The sequence below is a fragment of the Triplophysa dalaica genome, chromosome 2 (genome assembly GCF_015846415.1).
Source record: "Triplophysa dalaica isolate WHDGS20190420 chromosome 2, ASM1584641v1, whole genome shotgun sequence".
Taxonomy (NCBI): domain Eukaryota; kingdom Metazoa; phylum Chordata; class Actinopteri; order Cypriniformes; family Nemacheilidae; genus Triplophysa; species Triplophysa dalaica.
The window spans coordinates 16,863,980-16,891,969 of NC_079543.1; the positions used below are offsets into that span (position 1 = coordinate 16,863,980).

General features: G+C 41.0%; 1 protein-coding gene across 3 annotated transcripts in view; it reads left to right on the forward strand.

Annotated features, from left to right (window-relative positions):
* Positions 1-27,990, forward strand: part of cntln (centlein, centrosomal protein) — a 69,318-nt gene that overhangs the window by 23,015 nt on the left and 18,313 nt on the right. For all 3 annotated transcript variants that reach the window (XM_056763852.1, XM_056763862.1, XM_056763870.1), the window contains exons 11-20: positions 660-758; positions 4,839-4,960; positions 7,264-7,359; positions 14,744-14,832; positions 17,224-17,318; positions 18,486-18,964; positions 20,002-20,077; positions 21,372-21,462; positions 22,756-22,970; positions 27,790-27,951. In XM_056763852.1, the coding sequence (XP_056619830.1) occupies positions 660-758; positions 4,839-4,960; positions 7,264-7,359; positions 14,744-14,832; positions 17,224-17,318; positions 18,486-18,964; positions 20,002-20,077; positions 21,372-21,462; positions 22,756-22,970; positions 27,790-27,951 (1,524 nt within the window). The remainder of the gene's footprint in view (positions 1-659; positions 759-4,838; positions 4,961-7,263; positions 7,360-14,743; positions 14,833-17,223; positions 17,319-18,485; positions 18,965-20,001; positions 20,078-21,371; positions 21,463-22,755; positions 22,971-27,789; positions 27,952-27,990) is intronic.

Below are 27,990 nucleotides of genomic sequence, written 5' to 3' on the forward strand. Positions count from 1 at the left end.
TTTCAAGTCTCAGAAGAATGATTTTTCTGCTCAAGATTAAGAGTTTTTAACCTCCCCCCGAAGATCTCCATTCCTCAACTGTAATGGGACGTCTGCCATTTCGTAGTTTTACTCTTTCACAGTTGATCCACCATCTGGCCTTTCTTCGCAGAGCAGACCGAGATTTTCTGGTTTAGGTACTTCAGAAAGAGCCCACTTCTTTCTATCTCTTTCTTCCTACTCTCTCTTTTCTTTCTCCCCAAAGTCTGCTTCTGTTGTCCTATCAAGTGTAACTCCGGGCCCTGATAGAGCAATTAAAGGCGCCTCCCTCCCCACCTTTGGTAATGAGGCCTGGCGCGTTTCTCACTCTATAACCCTTTAGTCTCCCCTAATGGGACATCATTATTGTCAAAGAAACAATGTAAATGGAAATGAACATGCTCATTAGGTCCCAGCACAGAGAACCTTTTCAGCTGCATGCCGTGAGCACTCTTCCTCCCGATTCAGCCCGTGGCCCCAGTTAAGTTTCTGAGAGCGTGCGTGCATGACGCGGTTCGCGGGTATGTGTGTGGGCCTGTCGCTCACTCCCTTTTTAAGAATTGCTAAATTGCCTGTAATATTGTTTAAAAGATGCCAGTTCATTTCTGTTGATTATCTCGATTTCCTTGTGTGTTTATCAGGGATCCACATCTTCGTCTCCAAGTGGCAGGAGCAGCGCGGATGGAACAGCCACACAAGAGCAAAAGGTTCAGCGACTGCAGGATTTGCTCGCGCTTAAGGTGAAGACTAAACGCTGCCTTTTTTCTGCCTTTGCCATTCTCTTTGAAGACCTCTTAGGAGATTGATGTCCTTGCGTGAACATGTTAGCGACATTCCTCGCCTCCCCCCTGAGAGAGAGGTCTTTCCACCCTTGTGCCTGATGGCTCTATTATTACCAAACACAATTACGGCAGAGCTGAGTTAATGTCCTGTAGAAACAGTGCACACAAGGTCTCATACACTGGCAGCCTTTCAGCTCATGGGTGAATGATAGTGTGTGTATTTGCATACGTGTGTCTCAGCTGTAGCCTGGCAAAGTTTAGACATGAAGAAGCTCATGCCAGGTGGAGACTGCTGTTGTCCTCTGACCACTGCCCTCTACCTGACCTCAGTACTTCATCATCAGCGCGCGCACACACATCCAGTGTCTGCAGAGGCAATGAGGCAGCGGGAGGGGAGACTGCTGAAGAACCCTCGCTCTTCACTAACCAATCATCCATGTCTCTCTTTTGACTTTTCATCTCAGGTAAACTAATCTAGTCTATCCTTTTGTCTGTCAAAACTTTGTAAGTTTGTAACGCTCAGTGGCAGTCGGCGGTTCCAGCTGTGAGAAAGTCCTCACCCTCTGCACACGGAAGAAGGTTGTGCTGGCTCGTATCGATTTTGATGCCCAGGTGAATGTGTGTGCGGGCACTATAAACAGCCCCCGTATTCCACGGTGTCACTCAGACGTGAATTGTCGAGCACTCAATCTAAGCAGCCCTTCATTAGCGCTCTGCTTTGTTTTGCTTTGCCGTCTCATATTCGGTGTCTTTCTCTTTCAGTTTGGGTTTGAAGGCTGAATGTCCTCTTGTGAATTTCTGAGCAGTAAATCCATACTTGTCACATTGGCAGGCAGACTGGGGCTGGCTTGTTCTCTTTGTCCTTGTTAATAATAACAGGGTTCAGGGCCCTGCATTTCCCGCCCAGCAGGGCTGCCGTGTCATAGCAGCGGTAAACAAGCTTTCCTCCCTTTCAGAAAGCCTTTCGTCAAGTCTCCTGGCCCTGGCCACTCAAGCTGAAAGGTGCGCTTGCTGTCTCTGGCAGGGTTTGCCTCGGCTAAGGTCAGAATAATAGAGGGCCGTCTTGTCAGGAAAATCTATATGTTCACCCCTGAAAAGTCCCATGTAATCTTTGGTAGACTCCCGCCACCCCCCCATTTTTTTTCTTCAAATAGCTATGAGGCAGAGACCAATATTTACGGACATTTGGGGAACGACCCAGCTCACTGAGGCGTTTCTCCTGCTGGGTGGTTTAAGTGGTTAGAGAAGCCGGGCTTTCCTATTGGCTGAAGGGGCGAAATGTCAGGCCACTGTAATGTTACAGGTGCCAGGTTGGCGTAGAAATGCTTATTAGTGCCTTTTTCCCAGAAGACGCAATGACAAAACAGCTCTTAAAGGATATGAAGAGATCCAGAGGGTTGTTCAACAAATCATGTAAATTTTATTTTTTCAACTTTTTAGGAATATTTAAGATTCGTCACTATAATCAAAGCAAAGAAAGACATGATAACATAATAAAGATGAAACCGTTACTTGGATAATGTAAGATGCATGGCTTGAAAAGACCCGGGACGTGTATTATGTGCTTTTTTAAGTGCGCAGTTGAACTCCGACTTTTTGTGTTCTACAGATAGAACAATGGATTACCCGTTTGAACTTAATAGCTTTTTTAAAATGAATGAAGATAAAAAATGAAACAGTTATGGAAATGTATTTGTATGAATGATTATTCATTCTGAAATCATACATCAGAATCATACAAAATGTACTGTTATAGAATGAAAGGCCTATGAATAGTATTAGGTTTAAAAATAGAATGTTTATTTCAAAACACTGTTGTTACCACAGTATTGTAAGGTGCATTGAAAAGACTTCTAATTTATGTTTGTTCAAAAATATTTTCTCCTTTTTTGTCTTCATTGCTGTTTAGAATGTCGGGGATGTTTATATGATTTGAGCTAGCTTATTCTCTGAACCTCTATGGGAAGCCCACACGACTCCGTATGTGGGATTCCCACAGAGGTTTGTAAGGGAATATTCTGTGTCTAATTCAAATGAGCTGCACCACGCTTCCTTACTGGTTTACACAACGCCTTTCTAATTGGTCTGCATTGCCCAGATGAGTACGGTCCGCAAGTACACTCCGTCGGCAGTGTCTAGGCGGGCACATTGCGTTGTCCATTTGGTTGTGCAGATAATTCACTTTTGCAGTGCTGTTTAATCAGCTAGTGCTATTTTGTCCCACTTTCAGCGTTTGGCTTTTGGTGTTTCCCATATGCAATAGAAAATGGCAGCACATAATCAAAAAGAGTGGGCAATTTTGCAGTCGCACCGGTGCGACTTCTAACGAAATTTCGTTTCATTTGCCTGAAAATCTAGAGCCCTGAGGATTCATCAGAGTCAGGCCCAGTGCAGAAGGTCCTTAACAATCTGGAACATGCCACTGAGGGTACCTTAATGGGAAGGTTTGCTCATGGGATCTGATGATTGTTGTGGGGGTTTTAACTTGTGTCTTCTCATGGCTGTAAATCTAGAACCAGGATGTTGTTGGGTGTACCTCAATCAGATCCTAGCTCCCTCGGTTGTGAAACAGTATAGTGTGTATACGGGTTCGGGTACTGGTAAGGACCCTGGCTAGCGATGTGTGTCTATATATAAAATATCATAAACCTTTGTCTTTTCTAAAGATCTGTTGCGTTTTATGATGTTTATTGAGTTGGCTCATGCACTTTCAGTTAGCTGGCTTTATTAAAAAAAATTAATGTGCTTTTCGATTAGAGAACATAAAAGATCGCAACAGAAGATATTATGAAGAAAGTTGGTAACCTTACAGTGGCGGCATCCATTCACTTCTATTGTATGGACACAAAACCAACGCAGGTGAATTGGTGACATTACTGTTCGTCAAACAACTCCCTTCAAAATATCTTCTGTAGTATTCTGTAGAAAAAAGAAAGCCAAACAGGTTTGTAATGTCAAGAAGGTGAGTTAATGGTAACAGAATTTTCAATTTTGGTTGAACTATAATTTTAAAAAGTGCACTGAGTTGTGACAGTCCCCTAACAAACTGAATGAGCAGACGCAACCAATGCTTCCGGAAAGAAGCTTTACTATCGTCAGATAAAAACATCAGCCACTGTTCTCGGCAAACAACATCTGCCAAATGCTTTCAAGAAGCATCCTACATTCTTTTTTAGAGTTCATCAATTTGTGTAGGTATTTATTGATTTTATTATGAGCACAAAAAACATCACTGCATCCCTAATGTGATCCCTAATGTGTTTGTGTCTTCTGCCTCGCTAGCACACAAAGTGTGTCTGTAAAGACATTATTATCGTCTCCTTATGAAGATATTGCAAGGTGGCTTTTCTATATTGGGGTTACACTCTTTAACATACAGTAGTACACCATTAGAACAATATCTTTTTTTATGCCTATACGTTATTTTCTTTTCAATCAGATTTTTAAATAAAATATTTTTAACGACATTGACTTTATTGTTAGTTTTTTTCTAAACACCATAGGACTAATTTATTAATGAACTGCCTATTTGCATGTACACTCTATGCATATATGTTGAGTTAACTGACAGTTGGGAAAACAACTGAGAGTATACCATACCCGCTGCACATTTTACAGACGCACCCAAATACAGCAGACCTCTGGTGTTTTGTGTTGTATTGAGCTTATTTCTTCCACATCAGTGAACATGTTCTGTAAGACATGTCTTATCTGATGCCAAAAGTACTTCTTTTGTGCTAATACACAGAGGAGGAAGTAAGAGTCCAATGTAACCTTCACAACACTTTGCACTCCAGCAGTTGAAAGGGACACTGCTGTGAAGTGGGCGGCCTGGGATGCCATCTGCCTGCTGTCCGCTACAATGTTTTGACACAATAAATCGCAAGAAAGATGGGCGTTCTGGTAGAATTAGCGAAGGTCAACCATATTTTAATAGCTATTTGATATTTACACTCTTATTAGATGTATCTTTGTTTACAATAGAGCGTCTGTAGATTCGTTATTGCGCATATGTAAACCTGTTTTCATCCCCTGCAGATTAAAGAGAACGAGGATCTGCGAAGAGCCCACACCAAACATCATGACCGTTTACGTGTCATTCAGACCAACTACAGGACAGTGACGAAGCAGCTGAAGGAAGCTGAAGAAACGCATGATTTGTAAGCGCTTACTGTTTAAAAAGTCACATTTGCAGATTGAACACTATAAATGTTGTCATTAAGTGTGTTTTTCATGGTATGACTACAGGCAATGGTCAGGTTAAAAAAAACTGAGTTTTTACAGTATGTTTTCTCTTGTCGTTTTTCCTTTCATCTCTATGAAACGTGGTACAGGCATTGCCTCTTTGAGAAACGTGCTTCATCCTGAAAAGGCCAAGGTTACTGTGCATATCAGCAGAATAGCAAAAAGGAGGAAATCTGTGAAAAAATATTGAAAGAAAAGGTTTTGATTTCCTCCTCCGAGTCTTTGGTTTTAACCTAAACCCCTAGAAGCGGCAAAATGTCATAACAATTTCCCCAACCCCCTTAACATTTTCCCCTTTCTTTTTGCAAGCCTTTTAAACGTATCTAATGGAAGCGTATGTTGAGTATCCACATGGGATGCAAGTGTTGACCTTGTCAGCTTTGCTCTCTTTGGGTTAATTAAAGAAAACAGCAGTGCAATGTGATCCCGTGTGAAAGGAGTGTGAATTTACCCACCTCTGCCGTGTGTGTGTGTGTGTTCGATTGTTAGAGAAAGAGTCTCTGATAATCTCCTCTCTCTTAGTTTTGATAAGAGAAAAATAACACTTACTCTCCTGAAGAGCTCTTGTTTTATTAAGCTCTCCAGTCTGTTGTTATTGGGACATTTATATTCCATACAGAGCTTGATATTTACCCACCCATTGCTAAGGCCAGCTGCCTACTTAGTAACCCAAAACACATAGATAATGATAGGGGATGTCACAACTATCGACTGTTGATGCTGAAATTTTGCCACCTCTCACTCACTGCTTAGATGCGGAAGAGGGGTGATCGGTTAAACAAGTTCCTCTGACCTTTCTCACCGATTCCCTGTCATGTATTGCAATGCATCATTATGACAGCCAATCAACGCGAAGCCTGCCTGCATAAGAACAATAGCACAGTTTGAATGTATCACCGTAGACAACAATTTGTGTCCTCGTGCAAATATGCGCCTATCAAAAAGTTTAGAGCAGGTCACCGTAAAATTCCAAACTATTCGAATTGCTAGTGCCAAATAAGCGTGGCTGTTTTGCTTACCTGCTGTTTGCACTAGTTTTTCTAACAATTATGCAAATAAGGCTGATAAATCTGTTAGCTAGCCACCATCTTCAGGCTGCAGAACTATTACTGATGGTCCGGTCTGGATATACTGGAGCAGTTAGCATTATTACATATATATTAGCAGGAGCGAAAATGGACTCCAGCAGGAGTTTCGGCTCTCCGCTGCAAACTAACATCTCATTAGAATGCCGCAGCCCTGTGTAACTCACCACGTCACTCATGATTTTCTCTAGCACCATTAGGAAAGCGCAAAAACATACACTCTTTACCTCCAGAAGGAATTTTCCTATTTCTAAATCAGACTGGGAGCACTGGGATGAGTAAATAAAATTAAAACTTATTAAAACATCGGCACGCTGATCAAAGTTGCACTCATAAACAGATACACCGAATGAAAGCAATTAGCCACTGCCTTTCCGAAAAGTTCTCGCAGTTTACTTCTCGGCCGTGTAATGAAGCAAGATGTGCAGAGAAGGTGAAGCGGGCTTGAGGGGAATGGAGAAGCCTTTTCTCTGAGCTCTAGTTTGCGATTATGTCCTTCAGGAGACCATTCACAGCCTAAACACTGAATTTCACAACGGATTAAGACAGAAGATCTCAGGGCTGCTGCTTGTTAAGCTGTTAGGTGAGATGTGGCTTCTGAGGGGGAATGTTTTCACATGATGTAGGGCTGCTCCCACAGTACCCAGAGGCACTGTGATGTACCGTAAGTTCAAGGACGTTATGAGGGGAAAGGATCTGAGGGTTTAAATAGTATTTGTGTTGTTGAGTTGTGCTACTTGTGCAGTTTTGTAGGGTGTGGAAGGGACTGTTTAAACTGAGAGACCTTATGTTGTTTGGTGTCTTATCTTTTTAATGTAGTGTAAAAGCAAAGAGCTTGCAAAAACACTATTAAACAACTACAAACAAAGTCACTTTTAAGAATCTCATTTCACATAATCTTTCTTTTTGTGAATTAATCAATATATGAGTGTATCATGGGGGAACAAATGGTCTAAACAAACACTGATGGGTCAATTTTGTTACCATTACAATGATCAATGAAATGGCAAGGACATAAAAATAAATCAAATATATAATCAAATATACAGCCATGGAAAAACTTAACGATAATCACTTTCTAATGAAGTAAATAGTTTAAATATGTCTATTTTTGTTGTGTTAAACTTGTGTAGGCTAAGAGGCAAGACACAACTACAGCAGGACAGCGATGAACTGTGGAACGAGCTGGTGCTCTGTAAGGATGAAAACAAGAAGCTTCTCGCTGACAAGTAAGTGTGTGTCGTTTTGTCAGGTCCTGTTGAGCTGTCAGCCAGTGTATCACAGTGTCCTTTTTATCTAGTCATTTTTAGCACCCGGCAGGATTCCACACAAGATCATTAGCTGTCCTTCGACTGTGAATTCACATTTCAAAATAAGTTCACAAAGACACTGCCGTGCTGTGTATGTGTAACTTTTGTGTGTGTTTGTTGAACATGTTTTAAGTAGGTAATAGGAACTGTGTGGAAGTATATTGAACCCATTGTCATTGAATGTGAAGTGTTACTAGAAAATGACAAGTATTTATGATAAAAGTATGATAAAAGTATTTTTTTTTTAAGCCATCTAATGAAAATAAGACTCGCATGCAGACGCTCGGTGCAGCTACAGATATTTATAGCAGCTAAATACACTGACATTTCTGACTTGAGGTTCGCTCCCTTGAGATTTTCAGGGGGTACATTCAATGACAGTCCATGTGCGTGTGTGTGTTAATTACTGCTGATCTCGTCTGCTGGAGTTGTCGCGCTTCATTAGGCCGCCTTGGCCCACTCCTTGCCAGGCCTCATTTGGCCCATCCTTTGCTGAGGGGTCTAACCCTGGCAGCCAGCGCGGCCTGGCCCTCCCCTTCTTGATCTCTACCCCCGGCTCGCTCGTACAGGAGGGCTCACTCTTTTCTTGCCCCCACCTAGCCCATTGCCTGTCCTCCTAATCCCAGCTGAGCTCATTATGATGTAGCCTGGCTGCCTCGCTCCCTCTCTCTGAGCCTGAGCTGTCCAAGCTAATTACAGGCTAGCAGCCAACACTCCCTGTTAAGGGCCTTCTGCTGCGGCACTCGCGCTAACGTACTGCTTGGAAGTGACCTGCAAGGACCACGAGGGAGCTGCTCTCTTTCCAGCCACGCAGCACCTGTCCTTCGGGGTTAGCCATGATCCCTGTCATGCTCATTGCAGCGAGCGCTAAGTAAACTTGGGCCAGCCAAACTCATGCTTTCAGGAGGGAAAAAGGAAAAAAGCCCTACGATGTCGGGTTCGGGGGGTGTCTTTGATCTCCACTTGCCCGAGACGAACATTACCGACTGTCTGTGTGATTGCGGAAGCACAGGCCCCGTGCGCGCTCTCCTCGTTTCTTCCTTTTTCCGACTTCGTTTGCACTTAACCTTGCTTTATTTATTGTTTGCAGCGAGAAGAGCGGGTCAGAAAGCTCGAGCTGTAATTAAGCTTGGCTTCTTTATCAAGCTGTTATGCGGGGCGGCAAGCTAAATAACTGTTGATGGCCAACAATTAAGGATAGGCCGCGGCAACGTGTACACGCTGGAAGAAAATGGCAAGCTGCCATTTTACTGACCATATTAGGATGATTGTGCTTGTGAAGGTTGCGCTCGTAAGTGTTGCAATGATCTGCTAATGGATAATTACCTTATTGCGGCCTGTAGTTTTCGGCCTTCTTAATTGCCGTCGGCGGCTGCTACGGAGCAGCGGTGGGCCGCACTCGGATTTTCAAGTGCTTCTCACAGTCAGAAGCTCTCCTTCACATTCTGCCTGTTCAAGGGGACAAGGAGTCCAAATAGAGTTACTCTCCGTGTTTGTGCAGAGAGCACTCCACAATGTCGCTTAGCATGAAAGCACACAAACCGTGATCATTACCGTCTGACTGTAATAGTGTGCACATTTCGACACAGATCTTTTTCCTCGCCCCGGGGACATATGTGCAGACTGTTAATAGCAAATTAAAACCAGCATGAAGGCACCCATGAATGCCCGTGTTTAATAACAGTGAGCCCACCCGCACCCATGGTCAAGAACAGGTCCGGATTGCACTCCGGAGAGAAATTTCAATTTCAATTGAGCAATTCAGTCCATTGCTGCGGCAAATAAAGCTGAGTGCCGGCTGCATTGAGATTAAAATATCTTGTTTTGTAGCGATGCAAGAGCGCATTTACTGTGGTATCATTTGCACTGTGAACATCCCCCCATTTGTAATCTACCCCCGCCTCCGGTGCTTTTTTTCCACTTGCTCTTTCTTTCTCATTATGCATCTGTCTGTGCTGGAGATGTCCGCACTTGTTAATTGTTGCTTAGGGTCTGTGGGTAAAAAGAGCCAGGAATTATTTAGGCCTCATAAACAGAATAAACAGCCCTTAGACAGTGATAGCTACACTCAAACGACATCAAAGTATAAATTACCCAGCCATTAAACTGGAAAAAAGCCTTTGAGATGATTTACGCTGCTCGCCCTCCACTGAGAGTGACCATTACAGCCATGATCCCCGACTTTGACTTTAATGAAGTTTAATAAAGTTTACCCGGCTCGTGCCGCTGTTTTTTGCTTTTCATCTTGATTGCTATAAGGTATTAGGAGTAATGAGTGTCTTTTTGCCCTGGGTCCCAGACAGAGAGACAGAAATGGAAGAACGTTTAAAGTCAGAATGCTTGATGTCTGTTTTGAAGACTAGCACAACTTTTGCCCCCTCCATTAATTATTTGTTTGATTAATGATGCCCTAAAATATGCAGCTCACTATTCAAGGCTCAAATGTTTTGCTGCGCCATTTAAGTCAATCGTTTAGAATAGGAAAATTTTATGTCTTTCTGCGTGTATTTTAGCACTTTTAAACCTGTTATATTTAAATATAAAAGTTTGTTCATTTTTGGAATGAAAATTTTAGGATCTCTGGGGCTCAACAATGTTTTTTTCCTGCTTCCCGGCCATTTCGGTAATTTTGATTTGTACTCACTCTGCCAACTTTTTCTACTGTCCACATCTTATTTTTAGCAACATAATTTTGTTATTAAGTGCTACTTTTTTTAGGTACACCTTTTACAAGTACCATCTTGGACACCATTTGGTCTTGGTCATTATTTGTACTTTAATATCAAAGCGTAGCCTGTAAACCGTCACCCGTTCCGTATACGGGACACCTAAGTTTGCGTCAATATTGTGCATGTGATTTCTAATCGAATCATGACAAACTATATATCATTGGAAAGGTCTTAGACTCTAGAATGCAGATTTATTTGGTGTTTTTTTAAACAATTTCTGTAGGGAGAAAAAAATATTATTTTTTATAAAGAGTGTGCTTAGATTTTTTGTTATCCTTTTGCAACCCGAATTTTTTTAATGTATGATTTTATCAAAGCAAAAAATAAACTTATTTTTTTCTTTACAATAAACCTCCCAAGATACCTTTAATTTTTTTGTGTGTGTGTGACAATAATCATACACTTTTCTTTTTTCTAACGAGACCAACCGTAAGTCTGTATTCCAAAGAATTCATGAGTTTCCGTCATTTTAGTTCCAACATGCGTTTTCATGTGTAGGGTCAAAATGGTCTCCTACAGTTAACAGGTTAAGTTGTCTGTATTGTCAAGTGGGTTATATTTTTGCAAGACTGCTGTTGTACTGATTGAACATGGCTGTTATTTCCATCTCGAGTGAGGATGAACAGCTCTTGAAAAAAAATTGTGGCTGGTCAATATGAATTTTAGCAAAAAACAATCTTGTTTTTTTCTTTTTATCTTTCAAGATGTTCTCTTTGGCAGTTATCCTTTTTCTACCATTAGCACTATCCTTCTGTTCAATCTGGGGTCGATTTTCGTCTTGCGACCACGCCCAGGGAGGTTGGCTACAATTCCATGGACCTATACTTCTTAAAAAACATTTGCAACTTTTGTCACAGGAACATCGCGCTGCTTGTCTTGTAGCCTTTACCTTTACCATGCTTGTCTATTATTTTCTTTCTGAGCTCCTCAGACAACTCTATCCTTTGCTTTCTCTGGTCAATGTTCAGTGTGGTGCATACAATGATACCAAACAGCACAGTGACTACTTTTCTCCGTTTAAATAGGCAGAATGACTGATAAAAAGATTGAAAACATGTGTGATACTTATTAAAAGAAACTAATGAGTTTGAAATATCACTATAATAATGATGTATTATCTTTTCTAACGGGTAACAAACAAATGTGTCCAGGCCATTTTAGAATATCTCTGTAGAATAAGCTATAATTCATCTCTTTCCACAGCTTCTTTGCTTTATTCTATGACATACCAAAGGCATGCAAGCATACATGATACAATAGCTTGTAATTTCATCACTCTTCAGAAGGAAAGAAGCATTATTTCAATGAGCTGTATGGGTACCAACAAATTTGAGCATGTCTGTATACACGCTGGAATAATGTGAGTGTGCATGATGTTAAAATGTTTGTTTGCCCAAAAAAGAAAATTCTCCTTATTTGTAAACCCTTGAGTCGTGTAATTCACAATGACTTTCTTTGTTTCTTTGCGAAAGAAATTTGTCCTTTTGTTCATTCATCTTGAAGTGAAACTGACCATCTCTTCTCAAGCTTCAAAAGTACACAAAACCTTCATAAAATACTAAATAAATTTAATATGCAATTTAGTCTGTTATTTTATGAATATCATGACCTCTGCCTCTTCTCTCCGCATGCCTTCTCTGTGCCTAAACTGCATAGCTAAAGCAGTTTAAGAGCTTAATTTTTAATAATGCGTGACAATATACAGAACATATCAGCAACACAGGAGTAAAGGAGTAAACTGTGTTGTTTGCTTATACTCCTACACTGAGAGTTAGTTTAAGCAAAGATGTAACAATTCTTAAACATCGTAAGCAGAAGAACAGAAAAAATCATTTTTTAAAAGATCACAGTTTAAACAGAGCCATTAGGGTTTTTGAATAACACAAGGGTGAGCAAATAATGACTACATTTTTGAGTTGAGTTTTGAATACCACTTTAAGGCTGTGTTCAGTATATATACTTAATTTGGAATATACAGCCGTGGAAAAAAAAACACACCATTTCAAACAACATTTTCATTTGTTTCTATATTTACGATTTATAGGCATGTGTTTAGGTAAAATTATAATTTTAGTTCTATTCTGTGACTGAACTAACAATATGTGTCCCAAATTTCAAGTGAAAATATTCTTTCTATTTGCATGTATTTGCAGAAAATTAAAACTGGAGAAAATATGCTCTTATTTTTTCAGACCTCAAATACTGCAAAGAAAACAAGTTCACATTCACTTTTGAGCAGAACAACATTAATATTTGTACATGAAAAACTGTCTTCACATTGCTGTAAGATGACTATACGTCACTCCTGAGGTTTAAGATTGTAATGGTCCCTTAATTTGTTGTTTATAATGCCATTTATTTATGTAGTCTAACCATCATATTTTAAATATAAGTCAAGACATAAACCCATAGTTATGCAATAGTGGTGATCAGAATTAATGTGTTTGTTGATCAGTGCCATATTGAAAACTTCATTTAGTCTAATGTGTGTTTATTGCATTCATGATTTAACTTTTTTCTTCTGCTATTCGTTTTTCCGATATGTCCCTGATTTAGAGTTCCCTGTTCTTGAAGCAAAGCCAATGAGAATTTAAAATCTCAGTGCTAGAATGGGGTTGCAAGGTAGTGCTCTGAGGCCTGTGACTGTTTTACTTGGAAGATCACATGATGGGGAGAGATGGATTACGACTGTCATTGGGTCATAAGCGCTCTGCCCTGAGACTATATTTAACATGCAATTAGTTTAGTTTTGCTCCTTCGCTACTCTCGCCCCTTATTGTAATATTGTATTGTGAGAATTTGTGTTCATTAAACATGTTTCTAAGCATTTACCCCCTACGGTGAAGTCAGGTCACGCTGTCTTTTAAAGATATGTTTGATGTTTGTTAATAGCCCTCTGTCTATCGATTTTTATGTGTTAGATTGTTTATTTTCTGTACATCTTTGCTTGTGATAAACCTTCAGCAGCACGCATCATGTGTCCTTGACCTACTTGTGCTGTGTTCAAAGAACATCTAGTCACAGCGGTTTCGGTTCACTACTTATTCTCTTCCTTCCATCTCTGTGGCGTCATACACTGGTTCGGATCTTTATTTACACCGAAATATATCCAAGCAGCATGGAAGCTCTAGAGAGGGGCCTGTTAACCATCCTGTATTAATAAACATCTGTTATTCAAATGATGTACTCGCGCAAACACGCTGGGACTGAAAAGCAGAGGGGATTGATGGAGCAGAGGTTCACACCACCTCGGAAAAAAACAAATCTATGCTGTTGACATGAAAGGAGGAGCTGTAGTAACTGTGTTTTGATAGAGTGGCTGGCAGGGTCATAAGAGACCCACAGCTGATCTCTACAGCTGGAATGCTAATAAACCACCTTGTGCTGCTTATATGTTCTGCACCCTAGCACGGCGGTACACAGAAAGTTTATTTTAAGAGTGCATGTGAAAAGTGGAAGGCGATTAGAAAAGTGAGATGATTTTTAATTTGGTGTTGTTTAATGGGAAAAAAGAGCTATAACTGGTTCCCTTGTTGTGCTACAGCTGGAGAGTTCTTTGCTTGTACTTATACCGAGGAGCAGTGAGTCTGATGAACTAAGCCACTGCGATTCAGCCGAGAGTTTGAAGTTCTTCCACCGCACTAGAACAAATGGGAGGGGAACTAGGTATTGTTTCAGGTGCAAGATGTCTCGCTGGGGCCTACCCCCATCCTCGGCAGACTTCTTTTGGGTCCTAATAATAACTTGAAAGTGCCTCTTTTTGCCCCTTTTAATTAGTCTCTAGAATGAATACAGCTAATTGGTGGTTCTTAATTGGGTTTAGATTCTGTACTTGTCTGTTTAGATCCCCCCGCATCCCACCCCAATCCCTTTTCTGTCTAGGTGGAAAGAAATCCTCACACCCCAGCCCAGGGTTTTATGTTGCTTGTCACTTAGCACTTTGATTTCGTAGCGAATTAAGAGCTATTTAATTAGCAGGGTTTCTTTTTATATCTCCATCTCAGTGGGGGAGAGATTTGGATGGTGTCAGAGTTGAAGCGGTTTAAAGGTAAAAAGGGAAGTTTCTAAAGCAGTGGCTTAACACACTTTGACAGAAACTTAGTGTATTCACGGCCTGAAATAGAAATGAATAGAATGACTAAACACATTCACACAAACTACAGTCGCAGTCTGGTAACATATACTCTGGTTTTATTGTTTGTAAGTAGGCCATGTGATAAATAGCATTTTCAATGAAGCAAAAACATACCTGTGAAATGTGAAATTGAAGAATAGATCTTTTTTGTCATTTCCCTAATATAAAATACAGAGTTTATAAGAACATGAACTAGCCAGGTTCTTCCGAATCTGATATTGAGGGGTGGGGTGCCCCTGAAACACTATACCTCAACAAAGTAGATGTCTACCATGAATGTACATGCTTCTAGACACTTATGCATGCAGTCAGTAGTCATAGGGCAATGATTTTGTCCAATTACATTAACTCAATACAGCTAAAATAATATTTTAACATGTTAATGGTTGTACATAAGACCTTTGTTTTCATATTTCTCTTGGTTTTCTTCCTAAATTAGACTTAAACTGGAAGAACTACTGAACATTCTACATGTGCAGGCAGTCATGGACAGGGTTACAGAGCAGAACCTACACGGGGAAAAACAAGGTATTACACACATCTGTCACTGTTCTTTCCTTTACATATATCACAGGAATCAATGCAGTTGCACTTATACTCTGTGGAACGAAATAGAATAAATGTAATTGATTTGTGTTTAGATGTTGTCTTCATTCTATTAATGTTAAGATATTAAAACACTGAAGGATTCCCCCTGGGGGATATAGCAGATCCTTTCCAGCTCATCTAATGTCAACATTGACAAATTGGTTTATTATTTTTGAGTCATGTCCTTCGTAAATATGGTCATTTGGGTTAAGATAAGTTTTATTGGTTGCTTAAACAAGGTTAGTACGAAGATAAACACAAAAGCTTCTTTAATGATCTCCAAGTGACTCTTGTTGTGTGTCCCGAGTGTTTTGAGGGTATAGAATGGTTTTGGTGAAAAAAACGTGTAGTATAGTAAGTATTTAAGTAGTAATTAAATAATAAAGCAGTTAGCCCCAAGCAATAAGCCCCCTGCTTCGCGGGGCATATTGCTTTTATAAAACGGTTATTTCATATGCATAGCAAGGTTTTATAAAATAAAGCACAGCAAATAAGTAATACTTACACCGTGTCTACACCGGACGCGATACGACAAAAGACATTAGAAGCGTATTAGAAGTCATTATAATTTTTTAATTTGTCCACACTGGATGAGGCGGGAAGCGACAAACCCATTAAGAACAAGCAGGTTGTCATGTCTCGTCCGGTGTAGACATGGTGTAAGGCTATGAAGGCAGTTATAAATCGGGGTATTTCATAACTACTCAGAACTTTATTTAATTATTTATTTATTAGATATTATGTATTAGAATGATCTTGCTTGTTGTATAAACACCATGCAGTGTGCTGTGTTTTACCTTTCTGTGATTTTCTTATTTGATCCTGTAAAGCTGCTTTGGAACAATGCAAATTGTGAAAAGCGCTATATAAATAAACATGAATTGAATTAAACTCGGCTCAGCCAGTCAGAATCAAGGACCAGAACTGAACTTTTTATCAAATTAATTTGATGTGCCTTTTTTGCTGTTGGAGTGTGCACAAACAGTCAAATTCACTCCTGTACTGTGCATAATACTCTTCTATTGTGGATACCACTGATATGTTCTGGTTGTTGTAACATTATTTTAATACTAATAGGTTAGGTTTTACTTTATTCTTTGCCAACCCATTTGTGTATGCCTTCAGAACACTTGGAACATGCTGCGCGAGTCAAACAGAGATGTTTAATGAAGCTTGAGAACATTCAGTCACAATTCATTCCTACTGTAAGCAGGAAAAAAAACAGAACAACAGTTTCACCTTGATACAATATACAATGTAAAATACAATATTCACATTTGTCCATCTGTAAGGATATGAAGGACATATTCTTGTGTTTTAGTTTGCTAGCATTGTCATAAATGAGATGAAAGTAATTAAGAGCGCGTGAACTTCAGACATTCTGATACTGGAGATGAATATCGACCGTGTGACCTAATCAAGACAACACTGTCAATAAAATGCCCTCCCAAGCAGAGCTGTTCTTTTTAACATTGCACCCTTCTTTGAATGTTTTTCTTTTTTATACACAAACATTAGTTTTGCAAAGGTTTATAAAAGCAGTGATTTATGACTGGCAGTGAGGCCACAAAAAGACCAAAGGCTATGATTGTCACATCAGTCAATCAGGGGACCCAGTGAGAGAAGGCCAGGAATCATCTGATGCGAGTTGACATTTTCAAGAGACAACAGTGATGGGTAATTTAAGAAACAAACTTCTCAGCTGTCACAGAGACGAGCATGTTTTATGTGTGTATATGTGCATTCACCTATATGATTTTGAGGTGAGAGTGGATTGTTGAGGGTTTCAGTTTGAGACAAGTGTGTGTTCAGGTACATGAACGTGTGTGTGCGCCAAGAGAGACAGTGCAGTGACTCACAAGAATTACAACTCTGCGTGTCTGTCCAAAGGTCAGCCCGGAAAAAAGCAGATTCTAAATATTTCACAACATTTTCATTCGACAAATGAGCATCCACATTCACCATGAAACTTTTATCAACCCGAGGCTACAGGAAGTTCTGCCTTCCAAATGTGTTTATTTCCCTTCTTTAAACAAGCATAGCAACAAAGTTCCTGCCATGAAGTCATAACAACAAACTCCATCATACTTTGAAAATGACGCTCACAATTCATTTCTATTGCTTTTCAATAACCAGCAAGATTGCTTCAGGTCAAAAAGGCTTTGATTCATGCTTGTGAATCTCCTTTTTTAATTCCGTCCATTAAATGCCACTTTAGGAGCTCAAGCAGATGAATAGAGAGTTGGAAAGAAATTATGTGCCATTAATGATAATTGATTTTTTGGAGAGAAAGTGGCTGTCAGGTGACATTATTAGCTTTTGTTTCTTTAGCAGAGCTCCTGTTTGAGGAGGTGCCGAATGAGGAGGTCAGGAGGAGCAGCACCCCCATTAAGACAGCCCGAAGAGTGGAACAGACTTTCAAAAAGGTACCAACTATAGACTTCCTACTGTGTACATTTTTTATCGAATGTTTTAGCAAGAGCAATAAGCTATTGGCCCCAGAAATGCTCTTTATAGTTCCCGTAGAGCTATAAAAATGCATTGAGATGTCAATGAAGTAACTCGATTATAGATTAAAATATTATGTAATGCAAACTCGCAGTGACCTAGAGCTGGTGTCATGCACTCTCTAAAGCTCAGTAATTGTGGACTTGTGGCTTTTCCAAAATGACCTACCGTCACAGTTTATAGAGTAAAAACCACCTGTCTTCCTTTAGCGTGGTCTGTTGGTTCAAACCCATTACCACCAGGACTATAAAAAGCACGGCAGAATCTTTAAGACACCTTTGAAACGACTAAACCACTTTTTTGCATTTGCTGACAGTTCCAGTATTTGACACATGCTAAATGGCTCAATCCTTTAGCCATTTAACACCAGTAAATCATTTGTCATTAGTATTTAGCCCGAGCAGATTGTTCCCACAGTATATTCTGAAGCACTTCACTTCCCCCGAAGCAACATTTAGGATGCCGTTTGCTGAAGGGGCTGGCGAAGAAGTGAGAGAAACGTTGTGAGCGGAGGAATGAAATGGTTTGTAGAATAATTCGGAGCAGATGATGGCATTGTAAGCTGTGCCAGCAGCTGCCATATGGTCATGTAATGGGGGCTGTCATCGCCTTTATTACCGAATGACAAGCACCATGTTAAACTTAATAACCCACAGGGGCAGACCGCTGTTTATGTGCTCTTGCAAACGCATTATAAATGAAATAATTTTTGATGGAGTGCCGGGAGGGGGGGTGGGTGGGCGAGTCGTTGTCAGCCACCCGTAAAGGGGCCTAATGTTGTTTGAAAGGTGCCGTGCCATGGCGGTACGGCAGAGAGAGTGCTAAATAAAAGGCAGCGATTTGCCTGGGGGTATACACCCAGCAGGCATCCCCTCCTCTGTTTCACACCCTCCACCAGGATTTGACAAGCTGCCTAAATGGCCCTCTTTTATGTTTAGCCATGGGTAACAAATTTGGGCGAATGGTAGACTGCTTGCTCGCCTGCCTCAAAACAGACCCTCTCCGTAGAGGCCAGTGAGGGTTAAAACCCCAAAAAGATAATTTGTGATAATTTGATGCGTCTGTGCGTCTGCTTACACCAACAGATAGAACAGCTACAGACTCAAATGGTTTCTCTGGAGAGTGAGATTGTGCGGCTGCGAGATGACAATCAAGCGCTACGGGAAATGAACAGAGGGCTGGCTGGAGAGCGGGGTGATATGCAGGCCGAAATTCAGCTACTCCAGCAATGCGCTGTCGTTCGGGCAGCAGAGGACACTCAAGCTAGAGCCGAACGGAACAGACTGCTCACACAGCTTCAGAACTTCAAGAGAGAGGCGGAGAGTGCCATCAAAGCGGGAAACCAGGCTAGAAGAAGGCTACTGAAGCTCCGACAGGAACTGGGAGTGCTTCGAGCGGAGCGAGATTTCCACCGGTCTTCGGCTCTGAGCAAAGCGAAAGCTTTCGCGCTGACTAACAACAGGTTCCGGTCCAGAAAGGCCTCCAACTGTACAGGCGCGCATTCCAAACAGAACAGGATGGACAGTCCCTCCAAGGACGACTGGGAGGACATGAGTGCAGACAGGTACTTCCCCCACCTTTCAGCATCCTTGTCTCCTTTTCGCTCTCCTTCTCTCATGCTCTCATTATTTTTCTGACGGTAGGGACAGCACGCATATGCAAAAACACAAGCAATCGGGTGATTGAATCTCAGCTCCTGTCTCGTTGGTATTCAGAGGAGAAAAAAGCGGAAGGGGGGCAAAAAAGAGAGAAAAAATGTCAAATCCTTTGAATTACCCTGGGATGTCTTGCCTAGGAGCTTATTGACTGAAATTTGCATTTAGAATTAGCCACCTCTGAACAGCGGAGTTGGAGCGGTGCCAGGATGCACCTGAACCCACCCACAGCCCCACTTTCTGCCCAATGCCATTTTCCCACCGTCACGAGGCCTAAAATTGACAGTTTGGCAGGTTAATTTAATTTGTGCTTCCTTTGCATATTCATTCCTGACAGAGGAGTCGTCCCAGGCAAACGTGGGCCAATCAATTCCTTTATGCTGTGACACTCCTATTTCACCCCGATCCCAGCGTCTCTTTTCTCTCCTCCTCTGCCTCGATGTAATTTAACGGGATAAATTTTGAACGACTCTGTTCTGCTCTCCACCAGATGTCTACAAGCTGTTAAACATTCCCCAAATCAAGCGGCATCTTCAGTAATTATTTCATGAAAGTTTTATGCGGGCTACTGCGTCGGGGTTTGTGGCATGATGGATGGCATGATGATTTTCAATGATACCAGTTCTCAGATTTATTTCACCCAAATGCACCGCTGCTTCAACAGAAGAGCATGCTGGAACCTTTCCAAGGCTGTCTCTCAGAGGCTATTCAGTGACACAATGCAGTGTTTAGAATTGCAAGAATACTGTGTGTCTTGGCAGTTTCGAAGTTGGCACTTACAGATACACACCGCATACACATACACACCCATTACACCTGATGAAAGTATTATAGATGAAATATTGAGGTTTGCATTATATTTTACAGTTGTTTGCTCTTCTGCTAATTGGCTGTTTTTCATATAGATGCTATGGCATCTCACAAAGTTATCACTTTATGTCCACAGTGAAAATGAAGAGTTCTCTGACAGTCTAAAAAGTCGATACTCCGCTCCGAACAGTCAAGCACCTCAGAGAACTAAGGTTGGTCAATCAGGAATATTTGAATTTTTAATACTGTCATATTTTAATATTGTTTCTCGTAACTTCCATTATTTACAATAAAATGCAAAGCAACCTGAGTTGTCAGATCCGTGACACATTAATTTCCTAAATTTTTAAGATGAGCAAAACTTTGACTGATACATTTATCATCAGGGGTTTAGTCAAATATAAGCAGATGAATCAGTATATTCGGAACATTCTATGGGAATGTATATTTCAAGTTTCTACTGAAAATGTCACATCCATAATGCTGGAATTGCCTATCTGCAATTGTATGTTTTACAATGAGATGACTAGATGGATAAAAAGATACAGATTGCATCTTTAAATACCATAATACTTAGTGTAGGTCTTTGAGAGCAGTCACCGAAGTAGTTTGATATTTCATCTAAAACATTTTAAATGTTTATTTTTGTGCGCGGGCATCATCAAGCAGAATAGCAAATTAACAACAACAAAAACTTTCCTTAACTCTCCACCCATCTTCCTTCATCGGATGAACAGATAGTCAAACTTACGCTATTGGTTGAGCCATTGTTGTTCTTTCAGGCTGGGAAGGATTCTGAGACGAACAAAGCGATTTTGAAAAAGCCACAGTTATTCCACATTTCATCTCTGAATTAATGACTTGTATTTGCTTCTGCAATTACAGCAAACTGGTATCGGAGAAAGTTTTTGAACGTTAAAGAAAATTACACATTTTACCTTGAAAGTGCCTTTCTCATTTAGTGAAAAGTAAAAATATTTTCCTCTTGACTGTAAACAGTTCTGTAAACAGTTGCGTTGACTGGGAGATGAGTATCAGTGGTGTCTGTTCCTATGAAGTGCGATCTCTTCTCGACAGTCTCTCAGGGATCTGTTGGCTCTCCCCCATCCCCTCGGAGAACGGGGAAGCTTCATATCTTCTCTTTTCTCTTCCTCTCAGCTCCACAGCTGTCAGCCTTCTCTCAGATCCTGCCTGAATGCCTCTGTGTACTCGTCATCCGCGCTGGCTCACATCGGCGTGACAGTGGAGCAGAGTGCTGCGCCGCCTGTGTCACAGTAAAGAGCTTCTAGATAAATCCGTGATCAAACCCGTGGCAAGGGAAGGAGAGAGAGACTGATCAAAACCTTTTTAAATAGTGTTCGATACAAACGAGGGGAAAAGCCGCAGCTCCTTTGAAGTGACTACAAACGCTTCCTCTGTCACTCTTCCGCCACGTTCCGTTAGGTTAAACTGTTGCCTCAGCTTATTTTGTCATGTGTTGTCTTTCCACATATCCCCTGTCGGCAGGGCTCCAGGTACATGCTGATTTGCCCCATAGACAGGCCTGAGGATGATTTACGTTTGGCCCGGTCTCACACCGGAAACATTCAATTCCAAGGTAACCTACTTGATACAATAAAGATGAAGAACACCATGTTTGTTTACTAACTGTTGACTCTTGAATGTCCATTTAATCATTATTAAAAAACATTCTTACCCCCAAAAATCGTACCCACCAATTCTGCAAAAATCACAAAGCCGTTTTTTCTCAAACGCTGCTTTCACTCCCTTTCTGTTAGGGATGCACCGAATGTTCGGTGATCAAAATGATTTATAATTAATAGAAAAAAGTGAATTTTTACCAAACAATTAAGTTCATCACACTTTAAAAATGGAGCCAAGTAAATATCAGAATGAAAGATGGTATTGGTCGGTAAAGTGTACTTTAGAAGGAGCTGGCGGTCTGACAAAAGCCTCGCAGCTCCCGACATACTTCGACATCACACAGTGGTGGCATTCACACAGTTCCCAAGCCAGTTCCCTGAAACCTGTCAAGGTGTGCTCTTTGCATCCCGGCCACGTTTCATGTGAGAAAAGCCACTGTCAAAACACGCACTAAACAGGTCCTTGTGACAACCCGTCAAAATAAAAGTCTGGTTAACTTAAACTATGACATAGTCACATGAAAAAGCCTATAATATACCATATTGTTTATTTTTATAGATCGTAGTAAATGTGTTAGTAAAATTATAAAAATTCAGCAAAATTTTGAATAGTGGAAAAAAAGCAGTAAATAAAGTAATGAAAGAGTAATCCGAAAACCAAGATTTTTCATTTCGGTGCATCCCTAATTTCTGTCTACCATTATTGGACAAATATGATGCCTCGCCCCAAACTCAAGCCCTTGGTTAGACTAGAACCATGTCATAAAAAAGCACCACATAGTCATCAAATCATGAAGTCATCAAATCTAAAACCTTATATTTTTACATTGAAATGATTACCTTTTAAAGTTCTGTCTTAATTTAATCATCTGAAGGCTGTTCCTGTATACCTTTCTATGTTATGTTGAACACAAAAGAGATTTTGAGAAATGTGGAAACCAAACAGTTCTGTTTATTTTCTTATTGTTATTCAATTGTGCCCCAGAACTGTTTGGTTGCAAACATTCTTCCAAATATCTTTGTGTGTTCAGAGGAACAAGTAAATTTATGCAAGTTAGGAATTGCGTGATGCTGAGTAAATGATGACAGAATTTTCATTTTTGGGTAACTATCCGCTTATATCTTTTGGAGCAAGCACTATTTTGAAGTGTTAATTGTCAGTTTACGTTTTAATTCTCATGTATCCACTGCTATCTTTAAAGACACTGACTGTAGATTTAAGTATGTGTACTCTTCTCTCCCCTCAGGTGCCTCACGGCAAATGTCGAGAAGGAGCAGAAAACAGACCTCTTGTGTTTTGCGACAGCGGCTTCTGTCTCTCCAGCAGCAGGTTAATGCGCTTCAGGCCGACAAAGGAGCAGCGCAGCAGCTCACCACAGAGCAGAACCGCAGACACGCTCAAACACAAGTGCAACTGGACTCACTTCTAAAGCAACTCAACGCAAGCAAGCAGCTCTCGAAGGTACTGCAAGGTCATCACAATGTTGTACTGTCTCGTGACTTTACAAACACCTCGTTCAGTTCTGGATTTCGATAAATAGCCTGTCATCACTTGTCATACATGTGTAGACCCGTGAGACCCATATGTGTCATTTTTTTTCCACATGCGCACACACAGATCTACGTGTCGGCCCCTGTAGGGTGTGCCGCTGCACGGTTGGAAATACAGAGACCGCCTGAGACTTGATTAAGAGTCAAAATGAACGCCCTAGTGACCAGATCTCCCTTTCTCTCCCTCCCTTTCTTTTTCCACCATCTCCAAACCCTGCTGCAGTGACACTGTGTATATGTGTGTGTTTCCACATGCGCGCACATGTTTGTTTATTTGTTTGACTCGGAGTCTTGCAGTATTCATGAAGTGGTGAAAGGGCAGCAGGTCTAGTGCCCCCGTACACTGCCCCCTGCTGCCCTGTGGTGTGATCACGCTCTTTAATTGGCTAGTGCTGGTGTGTCCAGATTTGATCCTCTCGACTGATTAGGTGATGACAATAAGAGCAACGTGTGGAAGATAAGTGTGTGTATTGTGTATGTACTTTTGAAAGTTTTCGGCTTTTCACTTTAATGCTAGTGTAAGAAAGATTGCAATGTATTTGTTGTTAAATCCTCCTCACATTTACATTGTCTGCATGTATTGTAATTTTTCTCTTGTCTAGAGATGTTAAACAAATAGGTCACTCAAAAATCTAAATTCTGTCATCATCTACTCTCTTGTCAAACCTGTAGAAACACAAAAGAAGAAATTTCTAAAAATGTTGGTATTCGAACAATATCGCTTCCCATTGACGTCTGAGTAAATCTGCTAAAAAATACCTACATCGGTGAACTATCCCTTTAACAATTAATCAGTTGGTGACAATAAATCAAGTTTTAACAATTGAATCGGTTATCATCTGACACTACACTTGGCTAAATATATTCTCACTTGTGTCATTATGTGTACTGTTTAGTTTAGTATACACCACCATTTATAACTTCACGTAGTGTCACTTATTCATTCTTTATTATATATTTTTTCCATATTTTACAATAATAGTTAACGTATCAAAACTATACAATTACAAGATATTCAAAATCCAACACATGCCATCCGAGCAATAGGAATGTAGTCCTTAAAATGACGCTAAACTTTTAGCAGACATCATGGTATTTTATGTGTTGCAACGGTTCCTGTTATGTGGAGTTGATTTGCGCAATTGATTGTCCACATGCGGTTTATGGTATTGAGTTATTGATTCATTGATCTGTAATTTGAATGAAAATCTATTAGTGATATACCTGTAAATTTACATCTCTAGTGTTGACCCTAAAACCACCCCAACCTTTAACTTACTCTGAACATGTTGTATGTTCACAGTAATTACAATGTATTATAATGAACAATAATAATAGCTGTGGTAGTGGGCAATCATGTTTGTTGGGTGATGGTCTTATGGTCTAAATAAAAAGCAGTGTGGAGAAATGGAGAAATAAACACTGATTTGTGTATTAAGCAGTAAGGCTTGTCACTTATATGAGGCTCCATCTATGTTAACTATGGCAACCACGGTTGAAGAAAACATTCACACCATCAAATAACCGGAGGGCAGTGGGGGTTTTGCGCCCTTTGTCACCCGTATCCAATCCAGCTGTGCACCTTTGAATGTAAATGTACTCGTGTATATGCATGAGTTCACCTAGTCCTGCACTGAGCTTTTGTTTTAGATTGAATCGCTAGTATCGTGTGATTCCTCAGCACTGTGTCTGTACCAGCAGATGTTCCAGAAGTCCTGTGATGGAAGGAGACAGAGGTGGCAGAATAAATGAATAGACTAATTCACTAATTCTGTCATTTCTTTACACCTAAAGAAAGGAAGAGTACCTTCATTTGACATCAAGACTCGGGTGATCATTGTGGCTACCATATTGAGATCAAATAACCAGCTAAACACTACTCACTTTGTCTCACCCCCCCTCCTCAGCACTATCAGACACTTCTTACAGTAAATACGAGCTTTTAAATCTGTACTCTTTTTTTCAAGGATCAGGAAATGGAAAGAGTGTCTTTATTGCATGAAGCTCTTTACTTGCTATTATAAATCACATGAGTATTTAGAGAAGAGCATTGCACCAGGGTGGACGCCGGTATCATAAGACAACCTTTCCTTACCGACCGAGTTCCACGCACAGAATAATCGCATTGCTTTAATTCGTTTACAAGATCCGGTGCTTTTTCTGTGCGAATGAAAGTGAGCGAGTGTCTGGTAGTTTCTGTTTCTTCTATATTAGCGTTCGTGTCAGGTGTCACACTACACTCAGCTCACATTGATCCCCGTGCCCTTTGTGGTCCAGTATCGATCCTTTGTCTTGCTCATCTTAATAAGTCTCTCTCTCTCTCACTCTCATTTCATTGCCTAGGCAGAAAAAGACAAGGCTCCTGTGATAAACGGCCAAGTTCAATTAAACAAAGCAGCAGCGAAGTCAGGCTGTAGCACAGCGGCAGAAGTGTCGCAGAGCTGCCGTAGCGATTACACGGATGTCATACGCGGTATCGGTAGGGAATGGATCTCTTGTTCAGAGTCTGTGATGTATATTAGATGAGTTGCATGGGTTTCTCTCTTCCTGCATGTGTTAGAACTGCGATTGATGGGTGTTTTAGCAGCACATGAGATAATGCATCTGCTGGCGTCGGTGCGTGTGTGCGTTCCTTGTTCTCTCTAAGTGGAACACATGCTCAGCAGCGAAGTGACACTTTCATCAGTCAATCACGGCACACATCCCCGCGGAGCACCCAGCTGTTCTCGCTCGATCTTAAAGAAATGATCGCTGCGTTTTTCTTCAATTCAACAAGTGCCAAGGGTAGTGTCGTGATGCAAAATGATTGCAGGTGACGTGCGTACTCCATTCGTCCCCTGTATGATCTCACTTAAACATGAAAGAGTAACTGTGCTTTGACAGGTGGAATACTTACCTGCTCAGCCTCCCTGTGAAGATAGCTGTCACACCTTTGAGCCGTTCAGATTAATCACTGCGCCGGGATTATTAGGAAAGAGTGGCAGAAGCTCTCCCGTCGCCGCGGCGGAGGGGCTTGACAGCGTGTTTGACAGCCCGGGCCTGTAATCTGCGTAATTTGCAGGTGTTCTCCGTGTTCTTCTTTTAGGAAGGGTCGGGATTACTTCAGGATTAGACTCCTGCAGCAGTCTCGTCTGACAGGGAGGCTTTCAGGGCCTGTTAGCACTAAGCCAAACTAACCTCCCCACATCTCCTCCGAGTTCGGCGAGATAGACAAGTGTGACTCGATTCTAACAAGCTTGACAGTTTAATTTACAGCTCCAAGTGACTGACTGGTCACAGCGATTCGTAAATCAGTGATCTATAGACATTAGAAGTCTGCCCAACCAAATTCACCCTTCAACTCTTGACTCCTTTTTTTGCCGACTTTAAACTTTTTAATAGAGGAAATAAATGGTGCGTGGAACTGCCGCGTTTTAGTGCCTTGTTAAAATAGAAACAATTCTAGGATTTCGTGAAGAACATGATAAGATTCACGTTGAAATAGTTCAGTATTAATGTGTCATTTTATGAGAATCAATTCATAAATGTATGATGTGTAATTCATAACCTGCTTAAAGGCATTCATCCAACAATAAAAAATGGGTTGTATTTCATTGACGCACATGTCGTTAAAAAGCCTGTTGGACTTGCTTCTTTAGATCAAAAAGGAGATTTTTTATACATTGTTTTTTGTCCATATTGTTGAAGGCAATGGATACGAGTGTCGTTTGGCTACCAACATATCTTCTGTTGTGATTAACAGAAGTAAAAAGTCACACAGGTTTGTAAAGACACGACTTTCTCAGAAAGTCGGCATAAATCTAATGTTGTGTGTGTAGGTCACAGTAAACATCCTGCAGTTTAAGCCATGGTTTTCAATTCTGATCCTGGAGACCTTTAAAGACGTGTCAGAAAAGGCATCCAAAAAGTGCAATGCAATGGGTCCCCAAGAATTGAGAACTACCGGTTTAAAAGAATGCTTGGACCATTGGATGGTGTGTGAACGTCGACAGAAAACCACATGATCCTAATGACACTCCATTGCAGAAGGGTTATTCAGAAACCCTCCGATTCCTGGAAACGACATCAATGCCTCTCTCTGTGCTGCCGGGCGCTCTTTCACAAGCGCAAACCTAGAAAAGAAAACGTTCTATCATAAGGTCAGAAACCAGATATCTTTGGCTGCACGAATGGTGTCCACGAGACACAGCGCGTGCGGTCCATTTCCCTGTGATTTGCCGTATCGTAAGAATGGGGCTGTAGCTGAAGAAATCATTATGTTTTGGCAGAGGGTGAAGTATTGCCACCGAGTGTTATTATAAACTCTGTGTGTGGTTGTATTCCCCAAACAGAGCTTTGTGTTATTCACTTAGTTCTATGCAGTAACTGCACGTGTTAGTGAGCGAGAGCGCAATTAGCCCTGGTGCTCAGCTTTCAGCGCTGATAAACTCCCAGAGTGCATTGGGGCGAGCTGACAATGGCTCTATTAAGGCTGACAATCAGACGAAGACACTGAGGAATGATCTGCCTCCTTATTATCATACGCCTCTAATCGGATTTAAGGCTTTAATCAAAACTGCCACGTAGTCCTGAGACTGAAAAATGCTCCTTAATCAAAAAACTCACCGGAAACTGTTTAATCAAACTTTTTGCCTCCTTGTCATTTTGCTCACTTAATTGATTTTCATCTGCCTCTTCATTAACTAGCTGTTGTAAGAGACTGGGAAATATGTTTGTGTGTTTGGGAGCAGAAGCAGGCATGCGAGCTGGCCGGTGTAGAGCAGCAGAAGGCGTCTCTGCAGATGGAGCTGGAGCAGTGGAGACAAATACGGCAGCAAACGACAGCCAACCCCCCCGCTGTAGACCCCGAGCACCTGCAGACCCAAGTCAAACAGCTTACACACCAACTCAAGGTTTGCCGGTTGATACAAATACAACAACAGATTCATAGC